Source organism: Neopelma chrysocephalum, unplaced genomic scaffold (assembly GCF_003984885.1).
Source record: "Neopelma chrysocephalum unplaced genomic scaffold, ASM398488v2 Primary Assembly neopelma1_97, whole genome shotgun sequence".
Taxonomy (NCBI): Eukaryota; Metazoa; Chordata; class Aves; order Passeriformes; family Pipridae; genus Neopelma; species Neopelma chrysocephalum.
Genome location: NW_020897760.1, coordinates 6,368,224 through 6,384,714, shown reverse-complemented (window position 1 = coordinate 6,384,714; position 16,491 = coordinate 6,368,224). Strand labels below are relative to the sequence as shown.

The window sequence follows — 16,491 nt, the reverse complement described above, 5'->3', positions numbered from 1 at the left end:
TTCACAAGGGAAGTATACCAACAGTGAGGACATTTCATTTTTTCAGAAAATTTTGCGAAAATTGATGGGGTGAAAAAAAATCCTCTTCTCTGGTTACTGAAATTCTGATTTATCTAGAAATCCCAGAAGAAATTCCCGGCATCTAAAACGTTGTCTTCAGTAGAAAAAAGCACTTGTGCTACCTTCATAAAACAAGTGAAGCTTAAAGAAAGTATTGCAAATCCCATGAACTAAGTTTTGAAGTAGTGGAAAAGACTTCTGTCTTCTCCAGGGCCATGTCAGCAGATATACAATTGAAGGAATTTGCTAAAAAAGTTACGCAAGGGTGATGCTTGTTTATGATGATAATATTAAGGAATTTACGAGTTTATGAAGACACTCCACTGTTCTTAACCTGATAGGAATGAGGAAGGCTGTGACAATGTCAGTACTTCTGGAGCTCAGGCTCCTTTGAAAAAGCAGGAACATACCATAATGATTAATAGCAGTGACTCAATTCAGAAGACAGTGGCTTAAAGACATACTTAGCTGGGAGAAATTCCTAGTACCTTTTGATAATAAAGTGAAATTATGTAGTATATGCAGGGTAGGAGTTCTGCTGTTAACAGCCTGGAATGTAACTGCTGTTAACAATCTGGAGGCCTGGAATGTTCTACTGAACCTCTGGGATGAAGTCAGGGAAGAGCTATTGTTTGTTGTTGGCAGCCAGTCAAAACATGAAACTTTATATGATTCTAATTTGCCTATCTCATTTCTAGATCTCACTGTTACCTCAAATAAAGTGAAATACAGAAGTATCTGATTCACTGCATGACTCTTCAGCCTTCTGTAATATCAGCTGAGAAATAAATGGTTAACTTCATTCCTAATCCAGACACCTTTTTGTGGTTTCAGCTAGAACACTAGAATATTTGCTATCTAACAAGAAGGTATAGGTGATAAAATCAGAAAATGAGTGAAAAAAGGCCTTTTTTGTTATTGTTTAAAGATATTGTAACCCTTATTTTTTTCCTCTGATTTTGTGCTAAGGTTAAAAGATGGTTATGAACTTTGATAAGTTAGATTTTTTAAATTTAAAAATTAAATTGATATATCTATGATTTAAATTCAGTATTTGCTTTAATTATACCATAAATAATATAGTGTATTATAGTGAAGAAATTTGCTAAAAAAGTTACCCAAGGGTGATGCTTGTTTATGATGATAATATTAAGGAATTTGAGAATTTATGAGGATACTGCACTGTTCTTAACCTGATGGGAACGAGGAAGACTGTGACAACGTCAGTACTTCTGGAGCTCGGGCGAGCTCTAATGACTGATGTAACCAATTTCTTATTTCAGTTTCTTGTATTCTGTCAACAATATATATGAGTTTTCTTTCTGAATGTATTCAGTAAATCATTCTTCCATGTTATAGTATGAATTGCTAGGGAAAAAAAGAAGATAGCAAAGTTAAAAAGAAGTGTTATTTTTTTATTTTCTTGAGTTGGGGCTTTGTAAGAGTCTTCCAATGTTTCAATAGTATTCTGATGATAGAACAAGGTTATTTTGTTGGCTCTTACAGTCAGACCTCAGAAAGGAAATCAGTTCCTGCAAAAGGAAAATGAACAAAACAACATATTTTCTTGTGCCATGGGTATGAGTTGCATCCCTTGAGCATGTTGTCATTAGGCAGAAAGTGTGTGCCATTCTAAATAGTAACAGTCATAATTTGTGTTGGTGTCTTCACGGAAAACTGAATGAACAATTCATAAGTGTATAGGCCTTTTTCTGACTTAAGAGAATGTTAATATCTATGTAAATAAACTTCTTTTTTAGACATTGAATTTCCTTCAGTACCTGTGCTCTTTCTAATTGCAGCAGTCTCAGGCCATCACTGATTTTATGAGCAGGGTGCTGCCTTTAAAGAGTGAAGATAGATGTCCACCATGACTAATCACTCCAGAAGTTCGTGTACCTCCTCAACCCACGTGGAGTTCTCTACACATTGTTGCTAGGTACTGTTTTTTATCATGGTTCTACTCCATGATTTTACTATAGTGTTTTGCTCTACTTGAGTTAGTAGCAAATTTAAATGATTTCATTTTTAACAGTCCCTGTATCTCATATTTGAATTTATATATCAAATTCTCTTTTTCCTTTTGAAGGTAAAAATTCATGATGATTATAATGATTCATAAACCTAAAAAACAGAGCATGCAATAGTTTAAATTCTGTTGTATCCCTACTAAAAGGTCATAGAAATTGCTGAATTTAAAAGCATAAAAATATGAGATCCGGTATTTTTTAATGAAGTGGCAATAAAATGGATTTGCTTTTACAAAATCCTTTCAAGACTCTGTTAATCAATATATATTTATAGTGTCTGAACGATTGAAGCTAATTGTGTCATAATAACTAAACAGTTTTGTATAAACTAATGTCTAGTAGAAAATCCATCTTTTCTTGGAAATACAGTTTGAAAACACAGATTTATTCTAATAAATGGTGCAACAGTTAACTACCTTCATTACATGCAAGTCCAAGTTAACAGCCAGATTTAATGTTAATGACTTCTTTTATTCGAAAGAGATGCTTTTCCTCTCCACTGCTTTTTGGTGCTGATAAATGTGTCACAGGAAACAGCCTCCAAACAAAGGAAAACCACAATTTTTCATGTATGATAGTGTATCAAGTGCAAAATTAAATGATGCAGACAATGAAAGGAACCGATCTCTATGATAACATAATCTTAAAATAAGAACAGAAAGCTGTTATTTTGCTCTAAGGTCTGTTTCAGCTGTTAGCTGAGAAATGGCAATGCATCCTTTGCCACAGGTTAACTAGAAGTGTTGATGCAGAAGAATGAACTTCTTTAGACAAGTCAGACTTCTGCTTTGGAAGAACTGGATCCTCCGGAAAAGACAAAAGGTAAAGTGTTAGGCTTTGGGTTTCAGCTTTGGACTATGGACTTCGCTGGATTAAGTGGCTGGTGCATTTATCAGCATATAAAAATCACAAATCCTTCAAAGAATCATATGTGATCTTTGTATGGGCCACATATCTCTGTGCATGCTGCTGGGTTTTCTGGCTATTTATCTTGTGGTTCTGAAGGCTTATGGGCTGCTTTCTGATACTTCTAGTGAATTCTGAGACACCTGTGTGTCCTCAGGAAAAGGTTCACAGGAAAGAATCAGAGGTCTGACAGCACTTGGTCTGTCCTTATTGCACGACACACTGTGTACTAGCTTGAAAGAAAGCTTCCCTTGTGCTTTAGACTTTAATCCTTTCCAAACTAGTTAGCTCAGACAGAAAGGAATTACCAAATTCAAGTCTGAGGATTTTGTATTTCCTGGGGATGAAGAAAGAATCTACATCTGAGCATTAACAAAGATTAACTCTGCAGCAAAGGTGATGACCAGTCTCCCCAGTTCTTGCCCATCTGAGTTTATGGGTGTGTTGTGCTTGTCCCAAACCTCTTACCAAATGGGTGGCAATGGATGTCAATCACACGTTGTGGGCCCTGCCAGGAAGGATCTGTAACACTGTATTCTGAGCTGTGCACAGGTTTTCTTCTCTAATAATTGTGTCATCTGCCCTTTGCTGCTGGTAAGATTCTGTCTGACTTTAAAAATATCAGGCATGCATAAGTTCCTAGGTGGTGGTGGGTGGATTTTTTTGTTATTGTTCTATTTTAAAAAAGAGAGTCTTACCAGAAAAAAACAGGGAATTGTTGCCTGGTGTAAAGCTTTCTACCCTTTTACTGTAAGGATATGTCGTGCCTAACTAAAGCTATTAGACAAAGTTATAGTGGTAAAAACAGGACTGCTCCAAAAAATCTGTTCTAAAGTATGCTCTCTTGCCCAAAACAACAATTGCACATGACCCATCTTGTCTTTGGTTCTGCTGCTATATGCATTATTGTTATATTTTTGGTACCTGACTGGAGAGGAGGGAGCAAAGGTAAAGAAGCAAGGAGTGCTTTCCTGTGCATGTGCTACAACCCTGGTTCTGAAGATACTTTGTCCTCACTCTTGTAGGGAGGGGGAAATAAGTGCTACGTGTCTGGACACAAAAATCCCATTGCTGTTCCTCAGAGCCCAAAGCCTGTATTACAGGATCATAGGATTGTAGTTTCAGGCCTCTACCACAACACACAGAGGCAGTAAAACAAACTGAAACACAGGAGTGGAGGAAGCAGACTGAAAACCAGGCAGTACATTGCTCTGTGGTAAAGCAGTGCCCTTGATTTTCTGTCATGATGGGAGCTAGTGACTGTTGTAAGTCTCTTGAAAGATCTGGGCAATAAAGTGGCCTTTGATGGGAACTTCTGTGTTATTGAATAAGGTGTTTGATCTTAATGTATACATTTCTACCTGTATTAGGAAATGAATAGTGTTGAAATGAATGATAAAAAGAACCAAAAGTAAAGGTCAAAGAATGTTAAGCTTATGCTGAAGTCTTTTACCTTTGGGTAAGCACAGTGCACAGACAGCCTACTAATGAGCCCAGCAGTGTTAAAGTGTGGATAAAAAAACCCCACACTTTTTCTCTCTTGCATCTAATCCTTCTTGTAGAGTCATCTACTACCTGCTGCCTTTTCTTACCTCAGTCAGGATGCATAGATATTTCTTTAGAGGAGGTAGAGAAACCACTGAGTTAATGGTAATGTTCATGGCACTGATAAATCCTTGCACTTTCTGGGTGTCCTTTTCAAATGGTGAAAGAGGCAAAGAATAGCCATGGGCACGTGCTGCACTGGGCATTGCTGCTGTGAGAGGAGCCTCATCCTGTTAGTCACTTAGTGAGTCTATGGTGGTCTATTTGTAAAATTTTTTTTTCATTTGTTTTTTTCTTTTTTTTTTCCAGCTTCGTTTTCTAGTGGAGCTTGTCTGGCCTCTGTCATTATTTTTTGCCCTTGTCTGGCTGAGGAAAGCTAATCCACTGTATCGCCAACATGAATGTAAGAACGTCTAAGATGTTACAATGATCGGACTTGTTTTAGGTAGTGGCTAGAGTTCTCAGACAGAGATACTGGGACCTACTTGTGAAGTATTGTTTTGGCAAAGGAACAAACTTTAGTTCAAGTAGCTTAGTTATTTATAGCCATATATTGTGAGAATTACCAGTGAGGAGGAAGAAAAAAGCTGTCATTTTCCTGTGAGGTGCTTTCTGGTCAGACACACATGAATTTTCAAGATGCTATAAAGTTTTGGATTTCTGTAATTCTGTTACTGAGAAAGTACTACCTCACTACCTATTGGAAAAAAACCCCCACATTAGTTCAGAACTCATTTTTGTTGAAAATAGCCTTATTGTTTATATTTGTGACTTCTTTTTTTTTTTTGGTAAAAAATAAACCTATGGGATTCGTATCACAGTCCTTCTGTAGTGAGCCAACTCATCATGCTATTTAGATTTCCACAGGCTGCATTAGAAAAGACACCTAACAATTTATATTTTGTGTTTCCATACTCTAGGTCACTTCCCAAACAAGGCAATGCCATCAGCAGGAACGTTGCCATGGTTACATGGCATCTTCTGTAACATGAACAATCCCTGTTTCCGCAGCCCAACCCCTGGAGAGGGTCCAGGTGTAGTGTCCAACTACAAAAATTCCATGTAAGCAGAGTTATATGTGTGAGACTGGGTTGCAGCAATACAAGCCTGCTAGACAGCTGCTGGTAGCCTGCTCTTGGCAACTGTTGAGTGTTCATGGGCATGAATGATGCAAGGAGAAAGGACGGAGTATCCTCAGCCTGCTTAGAAAGGTCCCTCAATGCACCCAGGAATATTTTAAAGAATAGTTCTATGGTGTGAATGAAAAGGGAAGGGTGAGCATTTAGTAAGACACCAGTGTGCAAACAGTGGAAGACAAAAATGTTCAGTTCTAGCACATCGGTTTCATGCTATCTATGGTCAGGAAAGTTGAAACAGAGCTCATGAGGATGGGTTTGGGCCTTTTGGAGAAAGACTTCAGTTGTACTAGTCTCTAGGGAACACACATCCATTTAATAAAATCCATTCTTTCTGTTGTTGACTGCTTACTGAATGTCTTGGGACAGATCTTTTTGATATAAGAGCATGAAACCCGTAAACCTTCTTTTCTCATCACTTGGGTCGTTTCTTCTGAATGAGAGCTCTAATGAAGTAGCAGCAAAGAAAAACCTGCACTACCAGTTCTTATGTAGCACTTGTTTTGGCTGTATACTTGTGAGACTAATCAGCACAGTAACCTTCAGTACTAAGCTTGTTAGCAAAGCAGAAGGATGGGAGATTTCCTGACTGTTATTGAAAAAGAGCTGTGGGAGTGTTTTATGATGTTATTTTTTATAGCTGAGTCATGAAAGACAGCATAGCAGACAAGGACCCTTAGAGTAAAAACCTGTTAGAATAAATATAAAAAAATGCTCCAAATCTCCCTTTGCAAAGTCCACCTTGGAGCATCCAATCATTAAAATTCATGAGCTAACAATCTCAAGGCCATTGAAGCTCCAGTCATGTGAAAATCTGTAGCTTGGGGTTAACTTACTAGCTGACCTTGTTTCCTAGTGAACAGGGTTTAAAATGATCAGCTGAACATCTTTTGTGGGGTACAGTCAATCACACAGTGAAGCTAGAGGGGTTTGTTTCTTATATATTCTGACTTCTTTAGGTTACTTGTTACAGAGCAAACTGTCACTTTGTCAGTCAGAGTAAATTCAGTGCATTACAGCGGAAGTAAATACATTGTGTTTTCTGAAAGAATTCAGTCCTTCCTGTTTGCTGTTTCCTCAAGCTAAAATAAGTCATAAGGACTGATATATACCATTCCATGTATGGAAAAACATAATACTGTTAAAGAAATGTAATGGTCTGCCCTGATAATAAGAATTTTCTATACTCGTTCATAAACACAGGACCTGATGGCATCCTTGCATGATCTGCATGTTCTAACCCAGACCTAGTAGGTGAACAGCTGTCTGTCACCATTTGTCACTTCTTCCTAGAAGAAGTATTCTGAACGGACCTAAACACCGCGGTTACATTGGAGGGGACTGATGTTAGAGAGGGAGGAGGATTCTGTGTCTGAATGATTCCATGTCACTTACCTGGCTGAGCAGGGCTGCCTGTGCCCAGAGTGCCTCATTCAACTGCTGAAGCTGAGCCTGGGCTAGAGCCAGAGCAGATTTGCACTGTAACTGCGAGATGCATGCAGTCTGAGGAAGGTCCTGTCTCCCCAGCAAGATCAGCATGGCTAATGTGGGAGAAGCCAACCTCCTGCAACACCAGTATCCCTCTTAAACCTTCTGTGGACTTCAAATCTAACTGAATCTCACAGTACCTGAGACTGAGAACAAACTAATTTATTTTTTTCTCATCCCTAACACAGAGAAAGTCAACATTGCCTTTTTTTTGTTTTAAATATCAAAGGTTCTCAAGAGTCATCAGTCTTAAATTATTGTTTGTACACTATTTCTTCTTTCAGCCTTGCAAGGGTATATAAAGATGCTCAGGAGCTTTTACTGGAAGGCCCTGAAATCCATGACCTTGGCAGAATCTGGGAAGAACTGATCATTATGACTCAGTTTATGGAAACAATGAGAACTAATCCTGAAAGAATTGCAGGTAATTGTTTTGCCTATATCCTTTAGACTACTTAATTTTTCTCTCTGAGAACTGGATAGTAGTTACGCTGTAGAGTGGCAACATTATAATATATTTCACATGTAACTGTTACTCTGCTTGCTGTTAGGGTGAATTAAAACACATTCAGTGTTGTAACACCTGCCATTTAAGAGATAGGAGAGAGACAGTCAACTCCATTCTACAATCATCGTCCTTAAGTAACAGTAGACAAAACTTGAAAACCAAAAGGTTGGATTTCTCACCACCCAAAGTAAAACATGTGGCTGAAGAGATTTCATTATTAATTGTTACAGTAGAGGTAGAAGCAGCAAGAAAGCATCATGGAAGATGCAGAGGAATGGAAAGCTGGGAACATGCCTGAACATACTAGAAGCATAACCCAGAGAAGTGCTTAGAGGTACTTTGTTAGAAGTGTTACCTAAAACAGGTTTGGAACAGTGAAGAGGGAAACACTTTCCCCTTGTTTTGATGATGTGTTTTGAAATAGAAGGCATTAAAAACATAAAAAAGACTGAAAAAGCAAGTTGACTGCATTAATTTTTATTTAAAACAACCTTCCAAACTCAAAACACAGTCTTGGGGAAAAATAGGAAATGGTATAATAATAAACTTTTATTTAATATTTGGACTTAAAGTATAGAATTTGAAAAGATACTCTTAAAACTAAAGGCATAAAAATGGACTGGCTTTGAGAATTGATATGTCCCATTCTCAAATCCTTTGCCATTTAGCAAATGTCAGAGTTGAGATTGCTCCTTTTGCTGATTCGTTAAACCAGATCTAACTCTTGAGTCCTCCTTCCTTGTCCCATTCTCCCCTTGCACTGACACATTTGATGTGTTCTTGTAGTGTGCTTTTTCCTCCATGATGCCTGGGTGCCAGGAAAGGCATCAGTGAGAATATGAGGGACAGACGCCTACTATTGTTTTCAGTGTTTACTGCTTGAATAAATACATAGAGGAACAACTGAAGTCCTGCTCAACCCCTAGAGCCCTAGGCCAGAACATGCTTATTACAGATGGAATTGTGGAAGTTAGTTGGCAAACTCTGATAAGACACTGCTTAACTCGCAGAATGGAGGCCCCAGCAGCACATTTTGCATGTTTATGTGGAGATGTCTAAAGCTACGTTCCCCATGTCTGTAGGATATGTGCTGTTCCTGACAGTTTCAATTGCCTGAAGACTAGAACTAGTGCTTTTCAAGCTTTCTTTACCAGAGTTTCTTGATGCTGTGTGAACTACCTTTAAAAAAGGCTGTAGTAGTCAATGGACACGAGCAACATTAACTTCCCAAACTTTCTCTTGGAGCATACTGAGGAAGAATTCCCATTGGTATGATTTGTAACATAGACAAGTTAAAAAAGATTGGCACTATTTAACTTTATGAGCAGCAGTATTTTGAATATTGTTATAGGCAGGATTAGGGAAATTTGGTGGTCTCTTATATGTGTCTCATTTAACAGCGGATAGTCTCATTGGTTTGCCTGAAGATTTGCCAGCTTTTAGTTTAGTAGTTGCTAATCTAGTTTAATATGAAGCAGAAACTACAATTTATGCTTCTCCAAGGAAATTGAGTTTGTTCTCATGGAAGATTGTCAAGGGTCATTTCTGCAGTGCTAGAGAATAAAATTAACCAGCTAAAATTAGTTGACAGTGAGTGATAAATTAGTGTAAATGTAAAGGTTTGGCTAAAGTTATTTACACAAGGCCCAGAAGGAAGGATGCTAACAACAGTAGTGTACTTGAATCTGAACATTTAAAATAAAATATTGCATCGTAAAAAGGCAGACACTTTCAAATGCAGTCATGGCTGCTTTCAGTGCATCCATTGCTGTGGCTCTAGTCTGAAATAGCTTTGAGAGATCAGATATGCCGAGTCAGAACACTCAGCATTTTCTGATTATCATTCCCCAACAAAGGATTAAAATGATTTTTGAATTGCAAGAATAATTTTAGACTCTGTTAGTCACTACTAAGTATAAGAGCCAAAGTACATTCTTTTTGCGGGTTTAAGCCAGGGTATGAGTTGTTCTTTAACTTCCTTTGTTTGGTGTCTCACTGATTTGTGGATTCCTTTCTTCATCCAGGAAGAGGAATACGAATTCTAGACATTTTGAAAGATGGGGAGACCCTCACCTCCTTCTTGCTGGAAAATGTTGGCCTCTCAGATTTTGTTGTTTTCCAACTTATTAATGCTCAAGTACGCCCTGAACAGGTGGGTAGAGTTTGGCAGTTACCAAATTGTTATCTGTGAGAAAAGAATCTCATGAGTTGGATGTGTGAAGTAGCCTCAGTGAGAGCCTTGGGCTCAGAGCACCTAATGTCTTATGGGTTGTTTGTACAACTTCTCCCTCTGTTTTTCGTGAATCTAGAAGAAGAGATGTTTGTTTTGTCTTTTAGAAAGGATTTTGAATATGCATTAAATGTAGATATTTGTTCAGTGCTGTTGTTCCTTCCAAATAATGAGCATCAAGAAACGATACTGCCATGCAATGCATCCATTCCCATGACTGAAGACTTGACTCAAAAGCATAAGGCATCCTTTTGAGACAGTAGCCCTGATGAATAACCAGAGAGAATTTTTGGAGGTTTTTAATTTATTATTAAAATTCTCTGCCCCCAACGTCAACAGAGTAATATGGTGGCTTTTTAGCATTGTCTCACATCATGAATAGGTGCCAGTGGAGAAACTTTCTTAGATTCTGATTGAATAATAGATCTGCTCAGAAAATTCAGAGTGAAAACTGCAAGACAAATCCCTCCTGAAGCAGCCAAGCAGAGGACTGTTTGACCAAGTCCAGGCTGTTTCTGCGTCTGCATGTACTGGTGGCTGGGAGCTCTGTGAGGAATGCTGTATTAATGAATGAATGTTGCTGAATCGGAGTTCTGGAACAATTTCTGCACTGCCGTAGTGTGTGGGTGGAAGCAAGTGAATAACTGAGGCTGAAAGACACAATTCGTCTTTTTCACTGCCACATAAAACACAAATGCTGGAACTGTGTGTGGCCAGAAAGAGGGAGGGCATTCATGCACTTGCATGCACTTCCTTTTTTGCATCACGAATTCCAGCTGATGTGACCAGTAGTCAGATTACTTATCTGCTGTATTCTTGATTAATACTGGGGAAACCCGCCCCTCTCCTCACTTTATCATGAAGCAATACCACAAGATCATACCAAAACCAGTGTCAATTGATACATCCTACTTATTTTCACACTTCCATATCAGCTGAGATGGTGAAAATTTGCTTCCTTGCTGCTTGTGACAAGAAGAATATATACAGATATCCTGCTGGGCTTCTCTTTCCCTTTTTGTCCCTAACCTCTTCTTCACCAGAGATCTGCTGTGTCAGGAGAACTGAGTGCTGCTGTATTAGTTTCTATTAGCTCCCCAGTGGCATTCATTCATCTACTGTTAAAACCTCTGCTTGCAAGTGTATGCAGGACTGAAGTTTTCAACACCACCACTGAAAGTATGATTGAAACCTGCTGATGTCTTTCTGCTGTATTTTCTGTGCTAATGCAGAAAGAGATGTAGTTCTCTTTATGCTGGAAATTAAAGAAATCTGAACATTGGTTAGAGAGGAAGCTGGAGGAGATCTGGTGTTAAATACCACTTTTGCTGTCCCCCATACAGTTTTCTTGGTAGCAGTAATCTCAGGGATACAAGATCATCTCACCAGAGCTGATTTACAGCTGTGAGGGAAGAAAGTGCTGTGAATACTTCTGCAGGGGAAACCGATGCAGAAAAACTAATCTCGTAATTTTCAAGAGATGACAAGAGAATTATTTTCAGTGGGAATTGAACACTTTATTTCATGTGGGAGACAAATTGCTTAGTACCTGTAGAGACCTTCTTGATAGGCAAGTTTCTTGGGCTGGACTTACGTATGGTTGAGGTAGAAGTTGCAGAGCCGTAACTAGACCCTAGATCTGTGGCTGTCTTAATCCTCAACCATGATGGTTCATCTCTAATTCTTTGTGCCGCTCTGCCCTCTGTTTGCTTGCATATTGCTGTACACGCTTTCCCCCTTGCTCTGATGGCACAGAGCTGATCAAACTGAAAGCAACTTGTTTACAAAAGCCTGACTGTTGCCAACAGCGGGCTGCAGATCTAGGTCTGAGCCGCCTGGGAGTCAGGAAATGACACACAGAGCTGAAAGCTAAACCTGATCAAACAGCCAACTAGCTGAAAAAATAATTTGGACTTCATCTTGCCAGCTTCGGCCAAACAGTGACACATTGATTAAAAAAAAAAGTATTGAAGTTTCCCTCTGAGGGCCTACTTTTTTGAGTCATTCTAAGATAAGGATAAGAGACTGATGTTAAAACACAATAAGTTCAGGAAAGATTGGCAGCAGCCCACCCTACCGGAAAAATTGGAAGGGCGGAGGTTTGATGTTTTTCTAATCCCATCTGTTCATGAACATTCTTGAAATGCAGTTACAGTTTGTAAATAACCTCTTTCTTTTTTTTTAAATATGTTTAGCCTTCTCAGTGATGTTAAGGTCACTGTTTCCTCATTTCACAAGTCAAAGCAAGGCTCCCAGGCTGCCTCCATGTGCAGCCCCATTTCATTGCAGTTCACCCTGCATGATGAGGACCATGACAGATGAGGCATATATGGCTGAAAAATGCCCTTCTTATCACACACGGCCCCAGGACATAAGAGACTGAACAAATAAGCAAATTCTTTCACTGACATAAATTCAGTTAATTGAAATTCAAATGTTCCAGTCTGAGGGAGGACAGGAGTGTTTGGTTTTGAAGGTTTTTAGCAAGACAAACTGTATCTGTCAGCTGCATTCCCTCTTTTGCATTCTGCCTCTCTTCAGACTCTCTCTCATGTTAGCAGTGCCTTTATATGAGTACACCTGTAGTGATGATAGTGCCTCTCAGATTCTTTTGCTAGAAATCCACATCCCTTTTTTGCATCATAATTCCAATACACAATCTGTGTGTAACTCAGATGTCTTTCTTTTTTTCTTTTTTTTTTTTTCCCCAACTGCAGTTCCATAAGCTGGAACGCAGGGCAGTCATGGCAGACAAAATACAATGTTGTACTAGACCTCTCTGCCTTTTCAATTCTGGATGCTGACTTTCCACAGCCACACTTGCACTTTTGTGATAGCTTCTGACAGATAAAGCACTTAATGATAACTCCTCAAGCTTGAACCTACTCTCCAGAGCAACTGAATTAAGTTTTTTCTCATTCCTTTGTGTGTTTAAATATTCTCTTTACAGGCACCACCAAACAAGTCTCACCTGCTAACTATAGGACATTTGCAGATAGAAAATTTTGATAATGTTCAGAATCTCTTAGATGAACTTCCTAATTTGCTTAAATAAGATACAAATATGTGCTTATGTCTGACCTGATATGGGTGTGGTGTGTTTGTTTTGATCCATATGTCTTAGAGATTGGAATGCTCAGCAGATTGTTTTTCTAAAGAAAATTATATTCTGGGTAGACTTTGACAATATCTCTTTCCATGCAGCTTATTAAATTCATTTAGCCTAATGATATTGTGTCAGTGCATAGTTCTCATTTGTCTGAAGGTCTGTGTTTGTCTCAAACACAGTAGGCATTTACAGCCATCAAAGTGTTCTGATCCTTTTTCCTTACAATTTGTACTGTGAAAGGAGATGGAAACAGGATGGGAACATTAGCTCATAAGCAATTTCCAGTGCTACTTTTTATTATATTTCCATATATTCTGTCCATTATAAAATAAGTAGAACTTATTTTAGTAGACTACCAAGAACATTCCATAACAACAGTGTAAATCCCAAGTATATCTGATTTCTATGGAGTTATTCTGCATTTACATTCGTTTAACTATAAACTAATCTGTTGCCAGTGGTTGAACACCAAAGATAAAAATTGGAGCTTTTTCTGTTCCATGTTTATATTAGAAGTGGTAATCAGTAGATAGGTGTGATTTAATGTAAAATGGCTTTGTAAATCCTGGCTGTATGCTGTGCACAGTGACAATGAGTAATGGCTCTGGGGAAGCATTGCAGTGGAATAGTCATCACTATGAAATAAAATGCTGAGGGAAATCAAGCTTGAGATTCAGTGGAATTGGCCCTTCTTTTTTGTTTTTTTTTTTACACAATTGACAGCAAAGGTAGAGTGATGTAGCACCATTGGTTAGTACTGGGAAAATAATTTCAAGCAAGCTGTGGCTCTCCCTCCTTAGCCACAAGAATGGGTGGCATGACTTCGAGTGTTCTTAGATGACAGAGAGGAAGGAAAGACAACTCACAAGAACTTTTGTAATGGAAGGAAGAATCACTAATGAGAGGAGGAAAAATGTGACTGAAGGCAAGGTGATCTAGCATAATATCAAGTGGAAGTGATTCAAGAGTTGATGCTCCAGCTGACCACATCTTTCTGCCATTCATTAAAATATTAGCAGGGACTGGTATCAAGGTGCCCACTTGTGATAAGTTTTAATTGTTTCTGATAAGCATGAAGGTTTCACAACAGTAAATGAAACATTGCTTTTGGTTGCAGTTTGCCTATGGTGTCCCTAACTTGACTCTGAAGGACATTGCTTGCAGTGAGGTGCTCCTGGACCGCTTTATTATCTTCAGCAGCCGAAGAGGTCTCCCTTCTGTACACAAGGCCATGTGTGCTTTGTCCCAGGAAAGTCTACAGAAAGTAGAAGATGCCTTGTATGCAAATGTTGATTTCTTTAAGTTATTTCAGCTGGTAAGTATTAACGTAATCATCCTGCCTTATGTTGTAATTTATTTTGGTTGATATTTCGCTGCCCTTCAAGAACTTTTTGTAGTATGTCACCAATTTTCCAAGTGGTCTTTGTTTATTTACCCCTGCAAATGTAAGGATATGGATATGGGATAATTAACCTATTGTCAGCAGGACACTAGGCAGTTCTGAGTATGCTTTGGGATGAAACAGATGAAATTCACAGTACAGCAGAACTAAGAGACTGAAATGCAATCTTAAAATCAAAGTTTGTGTGGAACTTATCTGGTCTTTCCATCTGTGTAGCAAAACAGTGTATAGTAAGACCAACACGGACCTTGCTGAGGGTTCTGAAAATACCCCATACAACCCATTCTATTTCTGTTCCATCCAGCATGACAGAATTTTATGCTGCAGTCAAAGCCATGATGCAGCTTGAGTTGAAATAGCCATGTGAGCTTTTTTAATAAAAAGAGGTGAAACAAACTAGGAAGTTGTACTGGCTTTCATCTCTCTATTGAAGCTTTTCCTCACTTCTGTTCATTTTCATTGCCCTTCTTTGTGTTGTAACCACATCTGCAAACTTGGTTTACTATGGAGGTATTATGCCATTTTATATATATAAATAAACATTGATATATTTACTTTTAAATATATAATAACATAAATTTTATATATATATATATGTATATATATAATGGCATATTGGTATGGGTTTTTTTTCTTCCTTTACTTCTGTGTTCTTTTCCTAATATTTTTCTGATATTTCATTTGTATTCTGCACACTGATGTGGTGCCTTCAGGGCACTATTCATAAAGACTCCAGGGTCTCTTACCTTATGATAGTGAACTTAGAGTCCATCACTCTGTAGACATCTTTCATGTCTGTTTTCTCTATGATCATGCTTTTCCTTTTCCAACACTGAATTTAATTTGCTGTTTTTCACCTTGTAATTTAGGGTCATGAAACCAACACTTTGTCAGTTTGCTGTATAGAACCAGGCAGGATATATAAACAACTGCTAAAGTTACATAGGAAGTATTGATTGGACTTTTCTGCCACAGCAGTGTAGCATCATCATTAATTTAACATGGATTTTATTCAGCTCTGAGTTGCTCAGAACTGAGAACAGAATATGCCAGAAGCTTTAATTGACACACCAGCAAGTCACTGATTATTGTAGCACTGATAGTCAGTCATTGTGCCCATGTGATTTTACCAATCCTGATAAGAATCTGTGGTGAGCTTCTTAAAGCTGCTGTTTTCCATTTCTAAAAATATACTCTTATATTTTCATAAATTTGATTCTTGCAGAAGTAGCAGAGAATTAATGCTACAATACTTCTAAAATAGCTTTATGTGAATATGCACACTACACTACCCAGCTATTTTACAGGTTGTTTACAATACCTGTTCCTCACAGTTTCAAAAAGACCAGGTTATGGCAAGTGCTCCAAGAACCCTCCATTGCAGGGACTGTTTCCCCTTAGGGGACAAGAAAAGTGTATTTTTAAGCACTGTATGTGTATAGTTCCTGCTGGAAGTGCAAGTGACAGATCAGAACATGCTAACTTCCATAAAAACTCTTGCCCCTGTGACTCCCTGCCAGGTCCCTACACAGTGCAGCTATCCTCTGCTTTCTTAACCACCTACTGACTGAAGGGAATGGCAGGCAATCAGTAGGGTGTATAGGTGGGCAGTTTTGGGGAAGGCTGTCGTGGGGTACCTGTCGTGAGGTCTTGGTCCGAGGGGAAAAGAAGGACACACAAGACACACGAGGATGGTGAGACAAGAGATGTCTGCCTGCTCAGCGTGGCAGGCAGCCTTTTATTGAGCTAACTAACTTCACACACAACACAAACATATTCCTACAACATCCAGGAATCCAGCACCTGCAGATTATCAAACCGTCTTAACCTTGTACTCCCTGCAACCCAAGGCCGTGTCCATGGAAACTATCTAACCAGCTCCACTGCTCCCACGGAACACGGCCTAACTTTTGCACTACCTCAAACTCTAATTGTGGGGCTTCCCCCCACAAATATGGTGCCCCGTGTGAGGAACCAGAAAAAGACTGTCGAATATTGAATATTGCCCGTGTGTCGTCTGGGGTATCACGACCGGAGGCAATCAGGCTGCGGGGCGAGGCGCAGCGAGGTCTTGGTG

The 16,491-nt window shown here is 38.8% G+C and overlaps 1 protein-coding gene across 3 annotated transcripts in view; it reads left to right on the top strand.

Annotated features, from left to right (window-relative positions):
- Nucleotides 1–16,491, top strand: part of ABCA4 (ATP binding cassette subfamily A member 4) — a 76,433-nt gene that overhangs the window by 5,457 nt on the left and 54,485 nt on the right. For all 3 annotated transcript variants that reach the window (XM_027694271.1, XM_027694273.1, XM_027694272.1), the window contains 7 exons: nucleotides 1,863–1,999; nucleotides 2,820–2,912; nucleotides 4,851–4,944; nucleotides 5,462–5,603; nucleotides 7,450–7,589; nucleotides 9,698–9,825; nucleotides 14,130–14,327. In XM_027694271.1, the coding sequence (XP_027550072.1) occupies nucleotides 2,847–2,912; nucleotides 4,851–4,944; nucleotides 5,462–5,603; nucleotides 7,450–7,589; nucleotides 9,698–9,825; nucleotides 14,130–14,327 (768 nt within the window). In that variant the 5' untranslated portion in view covers nucleotides 1,863–1,999; nucleotides 2,820–2,846. The remainder of the gene's footprint in view (nucleotides 1–1,862; nucleotides 2,000–2,819; nucleotides 2,913–4,850; nucleotides 4,945–5,461; nucleotides 5,604–7,449; nucleotides 7,590–9,697; nucleotides 9,826–14,129; nucleotides 14,328–16,491) is intronic.